Genomic DNA, 21,375 nt, shown 5'->3' with positions numbered 1-21,375 from the left:
GTGGGGGGGGGGGGAGTGCACTGTGGCTCTGTGTTGCGGGGATTGATTGGATTGCCACATCCACTCTTCTCTCCACATACAGAGCCCAAATGCTTGGTCTTTAGGAAGAGAGAGTGGATTTTAAATCACTGGGTCCCATTCTGCAAATCCTTACTTGTCTATTAGTCCTTACAATGGATTCAATGAGATTAAGTACAACTCACAGGAATAAGGGTTGGCCCTAATTCATTGCCACTTCTTGCATGAGTTTCATGTTGCTTGCATCTCTTTGTTATTATGCACCAACAACATGGTTTGCCCATCACAAGGTTTTAAACAAGGTTTTATGAAGTACAGGTTGAACCTCTGTAAACGGTGACTCTCCGGTTTGGCAACATCCTGGATGTTCCAGGATCAGAGAGTCTCAGTGGAAGGCTGGCGTCTGGGAGCCCCATGGGCAGGCAGGGCTGGGAGCTCGGCTCCTTGCTGTTGAGCTACCTGGCACCCCAGAGTTGGGCTGCCCGGCAGGGCCAAGAGCCCAGCGCGCCAGAAGCTGGCCTGCCCAGCATGGCTAGGAAGTGGCGTGGGGAATGGCAGGCCAGCAGCAGAGGGACAGCTGGCTAGGAGGCCAACGGCCAGTCCAGAGCTGGGGACAGTAGCAAGGGAGCCAGATATGACCTGCCCTGGTCTGTCAAAATCCCTGATCTGTGACCCAAGGGTACCAGACCAGGGAGGTCCAACCTGTATATTCCAAAGTCCATTACAGTGAATTCCAAAGTGCTATTTGTTTACTCTTGGCACTTGTCTCAGCTTGGGCAGAGAGAAACCAGAATGGTCTTTTTCAGTGTGAGAATCACCTTCTGGTTTTCATACAACGCTGGAAAACGGTAGTATTTCAAAACAAAGTCATGGAAACATTCCTTCTCAAATGAGATTTTGTAGAAGCTGAAAAAAAATACGTTAGGTTATCCATTTGACAGACCCATTCAGGATTAGGAAAGTAAAAGATTATCTGTTTAACCGGTGGGGACTGGAGCAGCAACCCATGGGGCCCAGGAGTGTCGTAAGCAGGGGCTGCTCCAGATGATCAGAGCAGCCGCTGGCCACGGCGGACCCACATGCTCTCCTGTCTGACCCCGCTTTTAACTGGTTAACCAATTAAACAGGATTTTACATCCCCATTAAAAATGTCAAAAATACCTTCCATTACATTGCATTATCTAACTATCATTCCAGCCCAAATACAGAGGACTTCACAGTCCTTTACTTGTCATTCCAGCGAATGAAGAGTTTGTTTCTTTTACTCTTTGACTCATTTCATTACACTTTGAGTTGTTTAGTCATAACAGCTCTCTCATCAATCACTGAATGTCAGAACACTGCTCTGCTGGATTTCTTTTAAAACATTAGTGTGAAAATTGTCTGCTTTTGCTCAAGCAATACAAAATTACTCCCATTTTTAGACTTTAAAATAAACTCATCCAATCTGCCGGCTGTCTACAACTTCTTGACACACACACCCCCAGCTCCATCTGTACCCAGCAGTCAGCTTCCCTCCCAGAATCACTGGGAAGAATGGAAAGTGCTACACCTCCACGGGCAGAATTAAAACCTGAATGCAGGCAAATCCTCTCTCAAATTTACCACTGGAGAAGTTCTCTCAGCCCAGTCGTTGGTGCGCCCACATGACAAGAAGGTAATAGAATGAATCCTCACAGGAAAAACTGCAAATATGCATTACTGTCTGCAGATTGATCTGGCCAGGGCAGGAAGTTTTCCCTCTGTAGAAACACTTAAGGCACTTAGGTGTCCCACAATATTTCCGTGTGAACCTCCCAAAAGGGATCGACAGACTCTGGCTAGCAAAAGCCCTATCAGTGCTTTAAAACTGGCTGTGCAGACAAGCTAGGGCTCAGAAGCTAGGGAAGGGTGTGAATTCAGGGCCTGAATACTAGCATGATCCTCAACTTCAAAACTGTCTACAGAGTAACCATTAGAACACTAGTGTGAACCCTGCTCCTAATCACGCCAAAACACAGAGGTGAGCCAAGATGGAGAAATCTTTTGGCAACTAGAAGAGCCGTATGCAGGTGAATTAGAAAAATCAAACTCGACGACGGCATTTTTTGCCATGAAGATCAAGCTGGCTAATTGACATTTTTCATTGCACTTGCATAGCACTTAATTTTCGAAGCATTCCTTAATATTCAATTATCAGTCCCCGTGCCAAGGCTGCCCCCCACTCTGGCATTTTGAGTGGCCCACAAAATCTCTTAAAATATCTTGGCCCAAAGAGGTTTTGCTTAAAACACTCTTCAATATCACAGATTCCCTGACCTTGGGTGGTACGCTGCCTCCACCCAGATACAAAAAGCTCTTGAAGCCAGGAAGATGTACTTGGGAATTTCTTCCTGTGGGATAACCCCAAACTCTTTAACTCTGCCTTAGGAGAGAGTTTGAAAACAAACTGTAATTTCTAATAGATGACTTCTCTGTCTCAAGCACATGGACACAGAATCTCCTGCTTTCTAAGACACAGGAATCAGATCGCAGTCTTAAAAAGATGATTTTATTAACAAAACAAAGAAGATACATATTGTAAAGCATGCTTGGTTGCGAGGTGTTACAGAGCAACTGAAAAAAAAGCTGATTAAAAGCACAGAGACTTGCTCCCCTGACATTCAGCAAACAGTTGACAACCACAAAATAAAAAAAATAGCCTGGTCGTGCCTAAATAAACATTTCCTGTTCTACTTACATCCTGGTTGTTGCAAAGTTTAAGGTTTGTTAGTTTTCTTAGACATGGATATTGCTGGAAAATCCATGCCTTATTCCTGGCTCAGTCCATTCTCTCCCAGCTCTCGCTCTGAACTCACACACAAAGGAGAGTGAAGCAAGCACAACCTGTTTCATTTCACATTACTCACTCTCTTTCCATTGGCTCTCCTTGCTCCCTGCCAACATTTCCTGGATACCTAATGTTCTGGGTTCAACCCTTTAGAGGCAATTTAGTTATTGAATGCTGGAATGTCTAGAAAAGGGTATTACCCCTCCCCATCCATCACACCCCACAACATTTATCCAGCTCCATGTGGAAAAGTGTTTAGGTCAGAGCAAGAATTCCTGACTCCTGGGTGCAAAACAAACCCCTCTCTCACTCTCCTACTTTCACAGCTGTCTGGCCATCAGCCACTGGATCATGAAACACAATTCAATTTCATGGACAAAGGGGAAAATACTCTGCATCAGTAAAACATTTTTAAAATAAACAAAAAAAGCAAACTTGTCTTTGATGATATACTCTCTTTGTGCAGTACGTCTCCTAAAGTACAGAAACCAATTTTCTTTCTTAGGGCCAGGTCCAATGTCCATTCAATTCAAGTGAGTATGCTCCCACTAATATTAACAGCCAAGGGACCCAGAACCTTGCAAAATCAGGCTCATACAGACCTACCACGAGATTATGATGCAATTGCCATTTCTGTCAGAACACAAAATACTCACACCTGAGTGTAAATCATCAGGGACGACAATAAGCCAGTTAATTTAAAATGTTCTATTAATATCCCAGACTTCTCACCTGCCCAGCCAGTATATGCAGAACAGTCATGTGGGTCAGCTGTCTTTAGCCCCTCTTCCATTTGTTGCAGCAGGTCTCGGATTTTACTCTGGATCCGCTTTGTGAACTGAGAACTGATCTGAAACCAGGAGAGAGAAATTGAAGGAAAGGAGTGTGAAAAAATTCAAACTGATTTGGAAAAACTAAGCCCACTGCTTCAGAATCTTTTCTAATGCTTGAGCTAGTTAGATTGGACACAGTACTTAAGCAGTGAGTAACTATTCCTTAGTGTTCTCGTGCTGTTCCCAGCCAAAGGGAGCTACGGGAAATGGTGCTGGCAAATGGGAGCTGTGCAAGAATAGCATACCACAGCCTGGGGAGGCAGAGTTCAGACAGGCTCAGGCTTTGGTCCCCCCTCTGGGGTCATGTAGTAATTTTTGTTGTCAGAAGTGAGTCACGGTGCAATGATGTTTGAGAACCCCTGCTCAATTTTAATGAAATGCTCATATAGCTCAAAAATTTTCCCCATTAACAATAAAACAATAACACTCCTCTCCTGTTCTAAAATCACAATTATTGCATACAAGAGAAATCTGTAGGAGCCACAACCCATGTTTCTCTGCACTCTTACCCTCATAAAAAGTGATTTGTTCCATCAATAGATAGGTATCAGGAGCAGGGGGGATGTTGTTAAAGGCAACTTCAATAGAGTATGAAAAGATTGAAACAAACAAATAAAAGCAGAAAACGCTGTATGAAAGCAGCCATAACAATTCAACTTACCCTACCATTGCAGAGTACAAAATCAATAGTTAGGATTTTCAGATTCTGGAATTTATTTTTAGGCAGATTACAGATAATTAAATAGAATACAACTGCTCATGTGAGTGCAGCTGGACCAAGTCTTGCGTGCACAAAACATGTAGAACCCTAATTTTCCTGTAAGGGGTACAAGCCTTCCGTAGGAATCACTGTGTGGTCTGTTCCGTACAACTGCATTATCGTGAAATTCAAAAGCACTTAGTTCCATTTATTGTTTTTATTTTTGATTATGGAAGACGTGAGGAAGGATGATCTAGGAGCCTGCATTATTGTCACTGTGACAATAAAGCCAAAAAGGATTAAACAACTAAATGACCCAATTCAACCTTTAGAGACATGTTAGAATCATAGAATCATAGAATAATAGGACTGGAAGGGACCTCGAGACGTCATCGAGTCCAGCTCCCCGCCCTCAAGGCAGGACCAAGCTCCGTCTACACCATTTCTGACAGATGTCTATCTAACCTGTTCTTAAATATCTCCAGAGAGGGAGATTCCACCACCTCCCTTGGCAATTTATTCCAATATTTGACCACCCTGACGGTTAGGAATTTTTTCCTAATGTCCAATCTAAACCTCCGCTGCTGCACTTTAAGCCCATTACTCCTTGTCCTGTCCTCAGTAACCAAGAGGAACAAATTTTCTCCTTCCTCTTTGTGACACCCTTTTAGATATTTGAAAACCGCTATCATGTCCCCCCTTAATCTTCTTTTTTCCAAACTAAACAAGCCCAGTTCATGAAGCCTGGCTTCATAGGTCATGTTCTCTAGACCTTTAATCATTCTTGTCGCTCTTCTCTGTACCCTTTCCAATTTCTCCACATCTTTCTTGAAATGTGGCGCCCAGAACTGGACACAGTACTCCAGCTGAAGCCTAACTAGCGCGGAGTAGAGCGGCAGAATGACTTCACGAGTTTTGCTTACAACACACCTGTTGATACAACCTAGAATCATATTTGCTTTTTTTGCAACAGCATCACACTGTTGATTCATATTCAACTTGTGGTCCACTATGACCCCTAGATCCCTTTCCGCCATGCTCCTTCCTAGACAGTTGCTTCCCATCTTGTATGTATGGAACTGATTGTGGAGCACTTTGCATTTCTCTTTATTAAACCTCATCCTGTTTACCTCTGACCATTTCTCTAACTTGCTAAGGTCATTTTGAATTATGTCCCTATCCTCCAAAGAAGTTGCAACCCCACCCAGTTTGGTATCATCTGCAAACTTAATAAGCGTACTCTCTATCCCAATATCTACGTCATTGATGAAGATATTGAACAGTACGGGTCCCAAAACAGACCCTTGCGGAACTCCACTTGTTATCCCTTTCCAGCAGGATTTAGCACCGTTAACAACGGCTCTCTGACTACGGTTATCCAGCCAATTATGCACCCACCTTATCGTGGCCCTATCTAAGTTATATCTGCCTAGCTTATCAATAAGAATATCATGCGAGACCGTATCAAATGCCTTACTAAAGTCTAGTTATATGACATCCACCGCTTCTCCCTTATCCACAAGGCTCGTTATCCTATCAAAGAAAGCTATCAGATTAGTTTGGCATGACTTGTTCTTCACAAACCCATGCTGGCTACTCCCTATCACTTTATTACCTTCCAAGTGTTTGCATATGATTTCCTTAATTACCTGCTCCATTATCTTCCCTGGGACAGACGTTAAACTGACCGGTCTGTAGTTTCCTGGGTTGTTCTTATTCCCCTTTTTATAGATGGGCACAATATTTGCCCTTTTCCAGTCTTCTGGAATCTCCCCTGTCTGCCATGATTTTTCAAAGATCATAGCTAAAGGCTCAGATACCTCCTCTATCAGCTCCTTGAGTATCCTGGGATGCATTTCATCAGGACCTGGTGACTTGCTGACATCTAACTTTCCTAAGTGATTTTTAACTTGTTCTTTGTGTATCCTATCTTCTAAACTTACCCTCTCTCTGCTTGTATTCACTACGTTAGGCACACCTCCAGACTTCTCAGTGAAGACCGAAACAAAGAAGTCATTGAGCATCTCTGCCATTTCCAAGTTTCCTGTTACTGCTTCTCCTTCCTCACTAAGCAGTGGGCCTACCCTGTCCTTGGTCTTCCTCTTGCTTTTAATGTATTTATAAAAGGTCTTCTTGTTTCCCTTTATGCCTGTAGCTAGTTTGATCTCATTTTGTGCCTTTGCCTTTCTAATCTTGCTCCTGCATTCCCGTGTTGCTTGCCTATACAGGCAGTCCCCGAGTTACGCGGATCCGACTTATGTTATGAACGGGGATTTCTCACCCCGGAGGACTGGAGCGGCTGGACGCCTGGTCCCGCCGCCCGCCTCCTCCGGGGCGAGAAAAGCTGCTCCCCGTCTCCCTGGTCTGCTGGGGGAGCCAGCAGACCAGGGAGACGGGGAGCAAAGCGGCGGAGCACCCAGGGCCGGACCAGCAGCGCTTCCAGCTGATCTGGAAGTGGCCGCGGGTCTGGCCCTGGGTGCTCCGCCGCTTTGCTCAGCGTCTCCCTGGTCTGCAGACCAGGGAGACGCTGAGCAAAGCCGTGGAGGACCCGGGCCGGACCGTGGCGCTGATCTGGAAGCGCCGCGGTCTGGCCCGGGTCCTCCGCCGCTTTGCTCCACGTCTCCCTGGTCTGCTGGGGGGGGACGCAGCTAGTGCCCCCCCAGCAGACCAGGGAGACGTGGAGCAAAGCCGGGGGCCTGTAGTAGAGCAGGTGGGGCACTGCCGCTTGGTCTCGCAGCACCGCTCCTTGGTGCTACTGGACCAACCCGGCAGTACCCCAGCTGCTCTGCCCCAGGCGTCCTGATTCAGCCGCTGCTGATCAGTTTCAGCAGAGGCTGAATCAGGATGCCTGGGGCAGAGCAGTTGGGGTGCTGCTGGGTTGGTCCAGTAGCGCCGAGGAACGGCCGCGCTACTGGACCAACCCAGCAGCACCCGAGCTGCTCTGCCCCAGGCGTCCCCAAGTCAGCCGCTGCTGAAACTGACCAGCAGCTGACTACAGGAAGCCCGAGGCAGAGTTGCTCTGCCCTGGGCTTCCTGGAATCAGCTGCTGATCAGTTTCAGCAGCAGCTGACTTGGGGACGCCTGGTGTTCTTACCTTGAATCTGTATGTAAGTGGAACTGGTGTCCAGATTCAGCCGCTGTTGAAACTGATCAGTTTCAGCAGCGGCTGGTGCCAGTTCCGACTTACATACAGATTCAACTTAAGAACAAACCTACAGTCCCTATCTTGTACGTAACCCGGGGACTGCCTGTATTCATCCTTTGTTATTTGTCCTAGTTTCCATTTTTTATATGACTCCTTTTTTATTTTGAGATCATGCAAGATCTCCTTGTTAAGCCAAGCTGGTCTTTTGCCATATTTTCTATCTTTCCTACACAGCGGAATTGTTAGGAAAGCACGAAAATAATTAGGGCTGTGTTAGATAGACTACCACTTTGAAATACAAGCCAGTATTATCAGAGAATTAGAGGGAATACTAATTGTATGTGTTTACTTGTACCTTGTTAGATGTTAACCATGTAAACCAGGGAACCTTTTTCCTATCAGGGAAAACCTTTTTCCTATCAGGAACCACTGACCCCCAGAAAAAAATCACTCAGGTGACACACAGCTCAGGGCTTCTCCTAGGCCAGTGATCCACAACCTTCCGTGGCTGCCGGGAGTCCAGGGGCGGGGCCACTCACGCACCTTAAGCCCGGGGCCAGCACTGCGCATGTGCTGTGCGCCCTGGGCAGGGGCCGCCCATGTGCCACGTGCCTGGGAAGGAGCCAGCCCAGATGTTTCAGCGGGAGCACATAAATGCCCCGGCGGGCACCGTGTTAGGGACCACTGTCCTAGGCTCTAGCATGGGGACACAAAGGAGGGATTCAGGATGTGAAAGAGAACTCCATGCTGCCACAGAGGGGCTCTAGGGTGTGAGAGATGGCTCCAGGTTGGGGCCAAGAGATTTTGGAATGCCAGAGTGGGCTTAGAACGGGGGGCCTGGGGTGTGGATAAGGGTGTGGAGTGTAGGCAGGGGTTCAGGTGCAGAAGCAAGATCAGGGCTGGGGGTGAGGGTGCACGGTCTGGGAGGGAGTTTGGGTGAGGGAGGGGCTCAGAGCTAGGGCAGAGGATTATGGTGTGGGAGAGGGTTTGGGCTCTGAGTTGGAACAGAATATGGCAGGAGTGGGGTGCAGGAGAGGGCTCTGGACTAGGAGTGCGGGCTCAGGGAGGGAGTTAAAGTGGGGGAGGGTGCTGGCCAATGCAAGCTGGGGACACAGCACCTGCAGGCAAGGTACCAAGAACAACTTCCCTGATCACCATTAGGACAGCTCCAGCCCAGCAGAGAATGGAGGGGAATCAAGGGTCAGGGATTCCAGCCTTCAGGGGGTAGCCGAGTTAGTCTGTACAGGATAAACTTAAAAAACAACAAATAGTCTGGTAGCACTTTAAAGACCTTTTAATCTTTTAATCTTAGTTCATCTTAAGTTTCATCACAGGAAGTTTGAATCACAAAAGTGAGGACTCTGGTTCCTTTCTAGATCACCCTGATATTGGACTATAACCTAATGAAGTGATTCTGAAAAGGACTCTTTGCAACTCTAAAAGCTCACTATGGGTATGTCTACACTTGCACCCTCTTTTGACAGAGGGATGCAAATGAAGAGATTTGAAATTGCAAATGAAGCCAGGATTTAAATATCCCACTCTTCATTTGCATATTCACATATGGTGCTATTTCGAAATAAGAAGACGTGGTTATTTCGAAAGAAAACCCTTCGCTCGAAATAAATGGTAAACCTCATTGTATGAGGAATAAGGGTTATTTCGAGAGAAGGGTTTTCTCTCAAAATAACCACGTCTTAACAGCATCTGTTATTTCAAAATAGCGCTACAATGCGAATATGCAAATGAAGCGTGGGATATTTAAATCCCGGATTCATTTGCAATTTTCAATGTCTTCATTTGCATCCCTCTCTCGAAAGAGGGTGCAAGTGTAGACATACCCTATGAAACTAACCTTAGAACTCGATTCATATCTTCATGCGATTTTCTTTTTTGCTAAATCTTAGTTTATTAAATAAGAATGGGCTATAAGCGTGTTTCTGGGTAAGATCTGAGATAACCATTAAGTTAGTGTGTTAAGTATTTGATACTTTGGGATTGGCAGAACAAGATTTTCAGTGATCCTCATCATACTTGGCTATCAAGTCTCGGCTGCTTTAAGGAAACTGCATTTTTTACTTTTGAGTAACCAGTAAGGCACTGTGGAAGCTTTTTGATGCCAGCTTGGTGAATCTAAATATTAGAATAACCACCAGTTTTGGGGATTGTCTGCCCTATGCTCAAGTAAGGCAAACTGCAAAGGAAATCTCAGTGTGGCCCCTCTGGAAATCTAATCGCAATCACCATTTACGCTATAACTAATGCTATACAAGATACATTACAGAGTACTGCCCTATTTCACAGTTAATTGAATAATCAATTAACTATAATTTATTGCCCTACTAGCTTCCATGGGGACTTTATACGTAAAGTTACGCACAGTTCCCACATTCAAAATATGAACACAAAGCATCCTATAAAAATTTACTTTTGTAATACAATTTTTTTTGGAGATTTTCTCCCCTCACATCAAAACATTAGCTTTCTCCTCCCCTCCCCTCCTCCAACATACACACATTACAAGTATTACCTCGGTTTGAATTTTTAAATAATGTAAAGTACAATTATCCATTTTAAAGGAAAAAAGAAGAAATTAGTAATCCTTCCCATCTTTTGATTATGAACAAATAATTTCACTGACAAAAATTCTTTACTATGTTCTTACCAGACAATCTAGTAGACCAGGATAGTTGCACCTCTAAAATCTGGCACTCTCTGGTCCAACAACATCCCTGGACCAGAAAGCCTGGGAGCCTAATGGCAGGAAGACCAGCAGCTCGGCCAGGGCTGGGGGCTTCAGGGCCAGAGAAGCCCCACAGCAGTGCTGAGGCTGGCACGGGGGCCGTAGAATCCCAGCAGCATGTGACAGTGCGGGGCTTGGGAACCTTGGCTGTCCACAGCAGTAAGGAGCCGGAGGCTGGAGAACTCCATCTGCCTTCAACAGCATGGGGCTGGGTGTCGGAGAAGCCCGGTACCGTGCAGCAGCGTGAAGCTGGGGAAACCTGGCTACCCGCAGCAGCACAGGGCTAAGGTCTGTAGAAGCCCGGCAGCACACGGCAGTGTGGGGCAGGGAACCTTAGCCACTCAGGCAGTGCGGGGCTGTGAGCTGGAGAACCCCATCTACCAGCGGCAGCATGGGGTTGCCCGGCAGCATGCGGCAGCGCAGAGCCAGGGAAAACTGGCCATCCAGGGCAGCGCGAAGCCAGTGCTGGAGGCGGAGAACCTATGGCAGCCCAGAGCCTAGGGGAGAAGAGGGGCAGCATGATGGACAGCCTGGCTGGGGAGGCAGCAGAGTGGGCCAGAGGCAGAAGCCAGCTGGCTCAGGGTAGGTGGCAGGGGATACCCCTTGGTCCGGCAAATTCTCATGTTCGGCACTAGTCAGGTCCCAACGGTGCTGGATCTGGGAGGTCCAACCTGTACTTGATTGCAATGGTTTCGACAGTATGGCACTCAAAAAATGTGAGAAGGAGTTTTCATTTTAACGTCTCTAAAAATATCAAAATATCTAGCATAGCATAGTGTGTTTGTTTCTTCACTCCAGACTATCCTAGAAAACTAGGAGAGCACTCTTAAGAACATGGCAACTATTAGCGTTTCACACCTATTAAAACCAGTGGATGCAAGTGAGTAGCGTTCAGAATCTAGAAGAGATATATACATTAATTCAACTAGTTGTTAGTTAAAATGTTTACCCTTTTTAACAATTCTTGGTCTCCAGGTTTTTCTTATTGGCAATGGAAATAAAATGTTTACCCTTTTTAACAATTCTTGGTCTCCAGGTTTTTCTTACTGGCAATGGAAATAAAACAGATGGTTGGAGGCTGTTAATATTAATATGCCTACCTGACACCATCTGTGATACTCCACTGTAACAGTTCATTAAGATGACAGGTTGACTATAATATATGAAAAATGAGGACTGGGGGACTGCTTCAACTAAATTAGATTTTAAAAAAGACCCGCCTGCAATCACAAAGTTAGATACTCCTACTACACTGCACTTAGTATCGCTGTTCACACTGTATCTTATGTTCAGTGGACTTGAAGCATCCACTTTACAAATACAAAACAGATGACTTATTTATGAAACGGTTTGCATTTTTTCTTTTATAGATGATGCCAATGATTTCTTACTAGACATCCTGATGTACATCTCGAGTGAGGGTTCAAATCTACCAGCCCCAGACTGGTAGTCGCCAAAGTTATTTGCAACTGATGGCTGTTCAGCAACCTGATTTGGTGGTCACAGCAATTTCCCACGAGACAATGGCAGTGCAGCAAATGGCAATCAGTGGCAGCCACAATGAAAAGAATGGACAAGGATTAAAACCAGTATTTTCACACTGATATATGGAGACTGAACTTTTCTCTCTCCTCTCAAGGTGGTTGCTCCAAGGCATAACGAATGCTCTATACCTCTTCTCTGTGGAATAAACAAACAGGAATGGAGGACCTACAGACACTGAATAAATAAAAATAGAATTTAAATTGTCTTTAACATACTGAGACCATTCTATACACAAGGTGGGTGAGGTAATATATTTTTCTGGACCAACTTCTGTAGTGATGAAAGACACAAACTTTTCAAGCTACGTTCCTTGTGTCTAATATCCTAGGACCAATAATACTTCAACAGCAGTGCAACCATAACGGAGACTACTCCAGTCATATATTACCAGTCACGCTATCTTACATGGCAGGTTCCCTCTGGGGAAAGTCAAATTGTTTAGAGAAAAGACTAGGAAGTCAGAATACCTTGGTTCTGTTCTGGACCCTTTCTTCCAGGTAAATAATTAATTCTCTTTATGCCTGAATTTTCCGTCTCTAAAATGAGAGTAATATTTACCAATCACCATGATAGAACACTTTGAGAAGTGAAGCAGACAAGCACTATGGGCTTCGCTCTGTTGTCACAGAACTAGATTTATACCAGTGTAGCACCATTCAACCCACGGAGCTTGTCCAGATTTACCTCAGCCTAAGTGAGAACAGAATCATAGAAAACTAGAACTGGAAGGTACCTCGAGAGGTCATTAAGTCCAGCCCCCTGTCCTCATGGCAGGAACCAGTACCATCTAGATAATGCCTAATAGATGGAGATTCCACAACCTCCCTAGGCAATTTATTCCAGTGTGTAACCACCCTGACAGTTAGGAACTTTTTCCTAATGTCCAACCTAAACCTCCCTTGCTGCAGTTTAAGACCATTGCTTCTTGTTCTATCTTCACAGGCCAAGAAGAAATTTTTTTTTGTCTTCTCATTGTAACACCCTTTCAGATACCTGAAAACCACTATCGTGTCCCCTCTCAGTCATCTCTTTTCCAAACTAAACAAGGCTTCCTTCTTTCAGGCTTCCTTCATAGGTCACGTTCTCTAGATCTTTAATCATTCTTGTTGCTCTTCTCTGGACCCTCTCCAATTTCTCCACATCTTTCTTTAAATGTGGTGCCCAGAACTGGACACTATACTCCAACTGAGGCCTAATCAGCCCAGAGTAGAGTGGAAGAATGACTTCTTGGGTCTTGCTCACAACACTCATGTTAATGCATCCCAGAATCATGTTTGCTTTTTTTGCAACAGCGTCACACTGTTGACTCTCATTTAGCTTGTGGCCCACTATGACCCCTAGATTCCTTCCTGCAGTAGCCTTCCTAGACAGTCGCTTCCCATTCTGTATGTGTGAAATGGATTGTTCCTTCTCAAGTGGAGCACTTTGCATTTGTGCTTATTAAACTTCATCCTGTTTACCTCAGACCAGTTCTCCAGTTTGTCCAGATCATTTTGAATTGCACCCACTGCTAGTACTATTCAAAGCCTTGCCCAAATAGTTACTATATTTTTCTTTTTTGGTTATTCTGAGTATTTAACAGCTGAGCAGGTACTTTTATCGGTTTCATAATATTTTACTATAAATTTTAGAAACACATTTTTTCAAGAATTCCATTCATTTAATCCCAAGTGTTTATTTTGGGGGAATGTCACTGAATTTAAAACTGGGCTAATTTTCCTCTGAAAATTGTAAGTTTGTTTAAAAAAGTTTGTTGACGCTTCTAGGAATTGTGTTATAAGCCCTCCCATTCCCCACTCTCATTTCATGCAAAAAAAAAACCATAAAAAGAACCATTTGCCCAAACAGAAGTCAGCCATGGGAAAAAAATTCCTCACTTTATGTCTTTATGTCGTTTCACTATACGCCCACATTTTTGGGATGTATAGTGGGGATGCCCTGTTTCTGTATTACTTCTCTTCAGCTGCTATTGAAATGAACCAGTGCCATCTCCCCAACTGCTAGTCTGTTCTCTACATAAACAACAATCCACATCTACCATGACCACTGATTTTCACTTTCAATTATGTGAGAACTGAAAACAATCTTTTCAGCCTGGAACAACAGAAGACAATAGAAGGAAACAAAATAAGTCTTTTTGCAGATTAAATGCAGACTAATTAACCTTATCAGTTTTCCACTGCTGGTGGTAAGCTATGTGTGTGTGTATGTACAGTGTGCATGCATGCAGGACCTAATCCAAACTCCCTGAAGTTAATGCAAGTTTCAAGTCCACAGACAGTACACAATATACAAATTTAACTCAATTCTGGAATATATGACAACTAGAGCATATGTGGCCTTTCGTGCCTATAACATCTGTTTCCACATCTATTTTTGTTAGCCTGAAGATTTCAAAAATCAATCTAAGATTGCTTTCTGATCTTCATTTTATTAAAAAGTTTACATACAGTCATTTTTAGGGGGAAAAAAGAGGGAAGTTACCAGTAACTATAACTATTTTTTCAGTTTCTTATATCTGTATAGATATGGAACCTAAACCAGTGGTCTCCAAAGTGGGGTGCGCGCATCTCAGAGGGTGCGAAAGACGATCCATTGGGGAGCGGGAAGAAAATATTAGAATTTATATTTCTATTTATTTTTTATCTAAAAAAAGAAAGAAAGAAATTAAGCTTTACTAATATTCAATATACGGATTGACACTGGTGCCCTCACTTGGTATGCATGTCAGATGGTCATGTGTCACATACGGTATGTGAGGTATCTTAAGGGAAGAGTGGGAGTTCAACAACGAGGAAGGACTGACAGTGGCGCCCTCACTCATTCGTTTGCTTTCAGCGTATTGCAGTTTACGTGTGCCTGTTTAAGTGGATTTACAGATTATATTATCTAGTTTTAACTAAACTAACCCTCACAAAATGGACAAGTAGCTTAAAAAAAATCCTGCAAAGAAACTGCAGATTGAAGATAATACTAATAATGCGAGCACAAGCGAACAACAAGAAAATGGCAGAGTTGACACTTCTCCTACTCCTAGTACAAGCTCTTTGTCAGCCACATTACGAGGTAAAAACAATGACGATCTAATCAGATCTGACAAGAATTCAGCTAAAAAAATTTGAAATAATCAAGAAGACTATTTGAAATATGGATTTACATCCACTATCGTTAATGATGAACCTCTCCCTAAGCGTATATTGTGCCTTGAGATATTAGCTAATGATAGTATGAAGCCATCACGATTAGCAAGACATTTAAAAACTAAGCATCCAGAACATGAAGACAAACCTCTAAAATTTTTTCAGCAGTGTTTAAAGTCATGCGATATTCAATCCAGTACTTTACAAAATTTCACTAAACTTAATGATAAATGTGTAGAAGCCTCTAATAGAGAAAGACAAAAAGCCACATACCATTGGGGAAACACTTGTTCTTCCTGCCGTGGTAAAAATGGTTGAAATAATATACGGAAAATATGGCGACAAACTAAAATGCATTCCTTTGTCAGAAAAACTGTTGGAAGATTCATAGAAAACATTGCTGAAGATTTGAAGAAACAAGTATTAGAACAAATTACGCAATGTGGGAGGTTTGCTGTACAGTTGGATGAAAGTACAGATGTTTCTAACATGTCTTATATAGTATTTGCTAGATTCTGTTTCAATAATGAAATACACAAAGAACTACTTTTTTGTGTGCCACTAAAGGAAAGATGTATCAGAGAAGATATATTCTCAACAGTAAATGACTTCTTTAATAAAAACAATGTTCTATGGAAAAACTGTGCAAGTATAACCACTGATGGAGCAGCTGCTTTGACTGGAGTAAAAAAAAAGGATTCCGGGGTAAGGTTACAGAGATAGCACCACACGTGAAATTCATTCACTGCATCATTCATAGGCAAGCTATTGCAGCAAAGAAGTTGGAGCCAGAAGTGAACAAAATGCTACCAGATGTCATCGATGTGGTTAATTTTATAAAAGCAAGACCTTTAAATAGTAGAATCTTTACAATACTTTGTAATGAGATGGGGAGTGACCGTGGAAATATTTTGTACCACACAGAGGTTCACTAGTTATCTCGTGGCAAAGTGCAAAAGAGTTGTCAAACTTAAAGATGAGTTACGCAATTTTCTTTTACAAAAAGACAAGTGTTCCAAATTTGCTGACCTATTCTGTGATGACAAGTGGCTATCAGTAGTATGCTACCTAGCAGATATTTTCTAAAAAATAAACACACTTAATCTGTCCCTTCTAGGTAAAGGTGATATTTTAACCATGAGTGAGAAAGTAACTGCTTTTCGAACAAAAACTCGTGCTATGGAGAGAGCATTTTGAAAACAGATGTTTGGAAAGGTTTCCATCATTATGTGATTTTTTTGCTGAAAATGATGTAAGTGTGTCACCTATAAAAACTTTCATATCTGCACACTTAAAAAAACTTGGAAACAGAATTTTCTAACCTGTTTAAAAATCTTCCAAACAAAGAGTTTCAGTGGGTTTTGAACTCATTTGTTAAAAATATAAAAATGCAACACCTTCCAATTAGTTTGCAAGAACAACTGACTGATATCAGGGAAGATGGAAATTTACTAGCCGAATTTCAACAAAAACCTTTGCATAGTTGGTGGATGAGATTGAAAAGTGAATATCATGATTTATTAAGTGCAACCAACGATGCACTTTTCATTTGGATCTACATATCTTTGTGAGGTGTCTTTTTCAGCTATGACAGCCATTAAAACCAAGCATCAGAATAAACTGAACTTAGAACCAGACCTTCGAAACGCTGTATCACAAAGTGTTAAACCAAGAATTTCAAAAATAATGAAGCATATTCAATCACACTGCTCTCAGTAAAAAATATTATTATTATTAATAATAATTTTTTTAGTGAGAGCAAAAAGGTTTTCTGTACCATTAATAAAATAAAATAAACATTTTTAAAAAATTGTTTATTTTTTCTCACCCTTTTTAATTTCTATTTTTTGTGTATGTTTTATAATGTACATAATATATTAGTACAGTAGTACATGTATATAATTTATAAATAAATAAATATACATATATTGGGGGTGCATGCTCAAAAATTTTTTACTGATGGGGTGCGCAATCAAAAAAGTTTGGAGACCACTGATCTAAACAATTCTGGTGTGGGGGGGGAGAAGAATCTCTCTTGTACTTAAAGAATACAAAAGAACTTGATGTTATTTCATGGAATTCAAACTGAGCAGCATAGGTAGGGCTGGCTCCCTACTGTACATTATGTACAATAACATTGGCCACTGTCTTTAGTTTATTCCTCTGTACAAGAACAAATCCTGCATATTAATTCCAGCGTCTAAGGTTTTTTTTATACCCAAACCATTGCAAATAATCTGGTATAACAAGAGTAATAGGGCTACTATATCACTGCTTCACTTCTATTCCCAGCTATGCTATCTGAAGTTGCAAAACCACCAATTAATACTTGCTGAATTACCCTCACATTGCAACCATAGCAGATTTTGCTTCTGGGATTTTTAGATCAAGCCAGCGCCAGATAGGATCATGCAACAGTGAACTTCTCCTTTCTCTGAAGCATCGTAGGTCATAAATAAAGCCACTGGAAAGTCTTGCTGTCTGAAAGAATACTGTCAACTTAAAATCCAGTAAATATAAAAGGGCAAATTAGCATGATACCCAAAGCTAGGTTTATCTAAGGTGCTCATTTGGCCCCATCTCCATAGTATGTGAGCACCTAAATCTTTAGCATATTTATCTTCACAATATCCACAATACTTGTGGAAGTGAAGGACTATTCTTTTATAGATGGGGAAAGGAGACACAGAAAGACTAGGGGAAAGATTATTACAAGATATTTAGGTGGACAGCTGCTTTTGAACAATTCATTAGGCGCTATCTGCATTTCTAGTCACTAAATCCCCCTGAGAAATCAAGTGCTTGGGTGCTCCTTAAAACCCAGCTGGTTGCCTATTTGTATCGTTAAACACCTAAATACCTTTGTTAACGTAGATTAAATAACTTCCCCAAGGCTACACAGGAAGCCTGTAACGCAGCAGGGAACTCAATCCACGTCTCAGGAGTGACCAACTAATTCTCTAACCACTGGACCATCCTTCCTTTGGACCACCAGCCCCTCAAGCTCTCTGCCAACTTTTGTGGTTTTACAATCACACTTCATCTCTTACAATTTTTTTTCCCCTGACAAAAGTAAATCTTCACAAACAGAAAAAGAAAGCTGGAAAACAATTAAACTGATTACACAAAAGGTCCTGTCAAGTGAACAAACAGAAAAATATATTTCCTTATCATCTTGCTCAGTTATTTTACAGTCAGAACTGTGATTTTTAAGTTGATGACGTCTTTTAAACACACAAACATTATATAGCTAGTACCAGGCTACCCCACAAAAGATCACTTTGGAAAACAGGACTTCCAATAAGCATCTAATCAGAGACAAATAGCAAACAAAGGTAGAAAAAATAAAAGGGGATGGAAGGGGACTAGGAATAATAGAGAAAAACATACTCTTGCCATAAAAACAGCCATACTGGATCAAAACCAGGTCCCTCTAGACCAGAATCCTGTCTTTGAACAGTGGCCAATGCCAAGTGCCCCAGAAGAGATTAAAAAAAAACAGGTAATCAAGTGAGCTGCACCTTATCATCCATTCTCGGCTTCTGGAAAAACTAGAGGCTAGGAAATTCTAGCCTCACTGATGTCAGTGGGATTTTTGCCACCAACTTCCATGGGTCAAGATTTCACACTTTATGGTTAGGACCACATGATTAAACAAACAAATGAGATCCCTGGCATTCTTTAGCCCAGCTATGGGCAACCAATAATAGTGAGTGGGCTGCATGAACAGCTGATTCGCAGAATTCCAGCTGTGGGGATAGGGGAGGAGCAAGGATGGAAATTGAATCAGCGGATATGTGGTGCTCCAAAAGCGCCGGGAGGGAGGAAGATGAGTAGGAAGTGCAGTGTGTGAGAGGTGCATGGGAGAAGGGGACAAATAGGGGGTCCACAGGCCAAAGTTTGCCCACCACTGCTTTTACCACATGCAGCCCTTGTAGAGGGTTCCTGCAAGAGGAAAATAAGAGTAGGGTAACCAAAAGGTTCTAGAAGACTTGAGGGGTACACTGTTCCTTTTCAGTACCATACCAACCCAGCAATCAGAGTATCTTCACCTAGTGGGTCCTAGTCTCACCTGGGCACATTAGTTTCATTTTTCAACTGCTGGCCAAGGTCATTCTCAATCAAGATCATTTTGCCACTGAGCTAAGTTGCTCATTCACCTATGCTCACTGTCTCCTCCAGCACCCCTGTTGAACTGTATTCATGCACTGGCATGATACCTGGCACATTGTCCCTTTATGTTGAAGCACAGGAAGTGACCTGAGAAACAGGTTCTGTCTGTATGTGCTCTAAGCTATGCTGCTGACAGAGTGTGTACTGGAAAAACCTCCTCAGTAAAAGGTCTGCTTAGTTTACCCTGTTCTATATGGATCTCCATTCCTGTGGGCAGCCTGAATGAAGGTAACACGGAGGTTTGGCAGCAATCCATTTTTAATATAACTGACCGATCAAACTGATGTTTAGTTTTGTTGAAGCGGTTTCCACAGTTTTAAGCATTTTTTCCCAATTTTTAATCACTTTAAATTTTCACAGTTGCAGGAAGTTATGGGCACTTAGGGCAATAATTATTGAACAGCAGCAGACATCAAGAATCAACAAATTAAAGCTTCAGAAGGTTAAACATGAACTGTCAATGACACCCATCAAAAAATGAAAAGTAAATATCCTTAAAATCAAACTACATTTCTCAAGCAGCATTTTTCTTATTTTGCCTATCTGTAAATTTTTATTATTACTGATGCAATTTTTTTAAATCAGTTTGTATGTTTACAGTGAAACTGATATTTACCAACCAAAACCACACCAAATCTAATTCCTCAATACCAAATAATACATTTGTGGAGCAGAGGGAGGGGCTTGTCTAGACACACTTTGAGTACCTTGGTCACAGTTGCTAAGAGGTTTTTAACCGGAGGAAAAGCTTCAGAAGCAAGCTTTATTAGCACAGACAACAGCTTTGCCAAGGTAATCAATTTTGCTTCATTTGAGTTAAAATTATGTTAAACTTTGGATGCAGGGGTAATACCCCCATTGATTAAGCATGGGACAGTGAACACAATTCAAGTGAAGGACAAAGGTTGGAGAAGGAGGGTAAGGTGTTCTTATCTGGGGATGAGGATTCTGTTTAAAGGCTCTAAATGCCAATTGACCCTTCAGTCTCCAGTGTTTACAGTCGAGCTAATTAAAACTCACTTGAGAGTCTTTGTTTCTTCACAGTAATCACCAAGAGCTGAAATCACTAAGCAGTAGACACTGAATTGCAGCACCTTAAGAAATGCAACATCAGCAAAGTCACTCCCTACGCAGGAAATCCTAGAACTGAGGTTCCTAATATCTGGACTAAGTGGTTATGATACCATAGGCTCAGACTAGAGATACAGAAGACCACTGGCAGTGGAGGTGTCCTTCACTTCTCACCAGCCAGTGAATGAAGACCATTCTACCTGAATGAACCTTTGGAAATTCGGGCTTGACTGACCTCAGACAAGACCCTGTGGCTACGTCTTCATTGCCAGTTTTTTCCGGCAGAAAATATGCTAATGAGGGACTCGTCAGCATGAGTCGCAATCTCATTAGCATATTTTCTGACATTTCTTTTTTGTGCAAGGGGTTTTTGCGCAAAAAGAAGCAGTGTGGACGGGTTTTTTTTGTGCAAAACAGGGTATTTGTGCCTAAAAATAAAAAAAGGCCCCACATTGCATTCAGATTTCCCAGGTTTCTGGATAGGGCCTGAGCTGGTCTATTTTATAATGCTAAGAGTAATCCCATGGCACTGTACCTGGCCTTCACTGCTGCCAACACATTTCTTAAGCACACCTTGTTTTTCTCCTCTAGACAGAGCTATAGGTACCACATCACGGCCTTGGAAGGCAGGGAACTCCTTCTTCTACACACAAGTAGGCCTCAGTAGCTGAGAATCTAGCTAGGTGATGCAACTCTGATGAGTCACAGAGATACCAACAGAACCTGAGTTTAGCAAAATACCTTTTTTCCCTGTTTTTTATTAACTTACTATTCCATTTTTGCATCTTTTATTATAGCTGCTTTTTTGGAAGCACAAAACAAAATAAAAGACATTTGGCATTGTCACCATACAGCAAATAATGTTTAAGAGAGATCTAATAACCCTGTGCAGATCACTCCAATCCCCATGGAAACAAACACCAGTTCTGCAAATACAGCCCCTTAGTGAATGTTCTGAAATACCTTTTCCTGTTTTTGTTGATCTAATATTCATTTTCATGCAAGCAGCACAGTTAGAGCTCTTGTAAACATCAATGGCTGTAAGAAAAACAACTCCACATGCTATTTGAAGAACAAGTTCATACAGTCATTTTTTAACTCTTTGTAAGAAGAATTAAAAATAAAATGAAGGATTCATGGGGGGGGATGCTTGGTAGCAAGTTCAGTTTAAAATAGATTTTCTTCTTTAAGAGTTGTA

General features: G+C 42.3%; 1 protein-coding gene across 2 annotated transcripts in view; it reads right to left on the bottom strand.

Moving 5' to 3' along the window:
- The window catches only part of LANCL2 (LanC like glutathione S-transferase 2), a 64,812-nt gene that overhangs the window by 31,604 nt on the left and 11,833 nt on the right, over window positions 1-21,375 (bottom strand). For both annotated transcript variants that reach the window (XM_075921719.2, XM_075921720.2), the window contains exon 2: window positions 3,560-3,677. In XM_075921719.2, coding sequence (XP_075777834.1) covers window positions 3,560-3,677 — 118 coding nt within the window. The remainder of the gene's footprint in view (window positions 1-3,559; window positions 3,678-21,375) is intronic.

This window comes from Pelodiscus sinensis, chromosome 2 (genome assembly GCF_052426305.1).
Source record: "Pelodiscus sinensis isolate ZL-2025 chromosome 2, ASM5242630v1, whole genome shotgun sequence".
Lineage (NCBI taxonomy): Eukaryota > Metazoa > Chordata > Testudines > Trionychidae > Pelodiscus > Pelodiscus sinensis.
The sequence above is the reverse complement of the archived record's forward strand: the minus strand, read 5'-3'. Positions and strand labels throughout refer to the sequence as shown.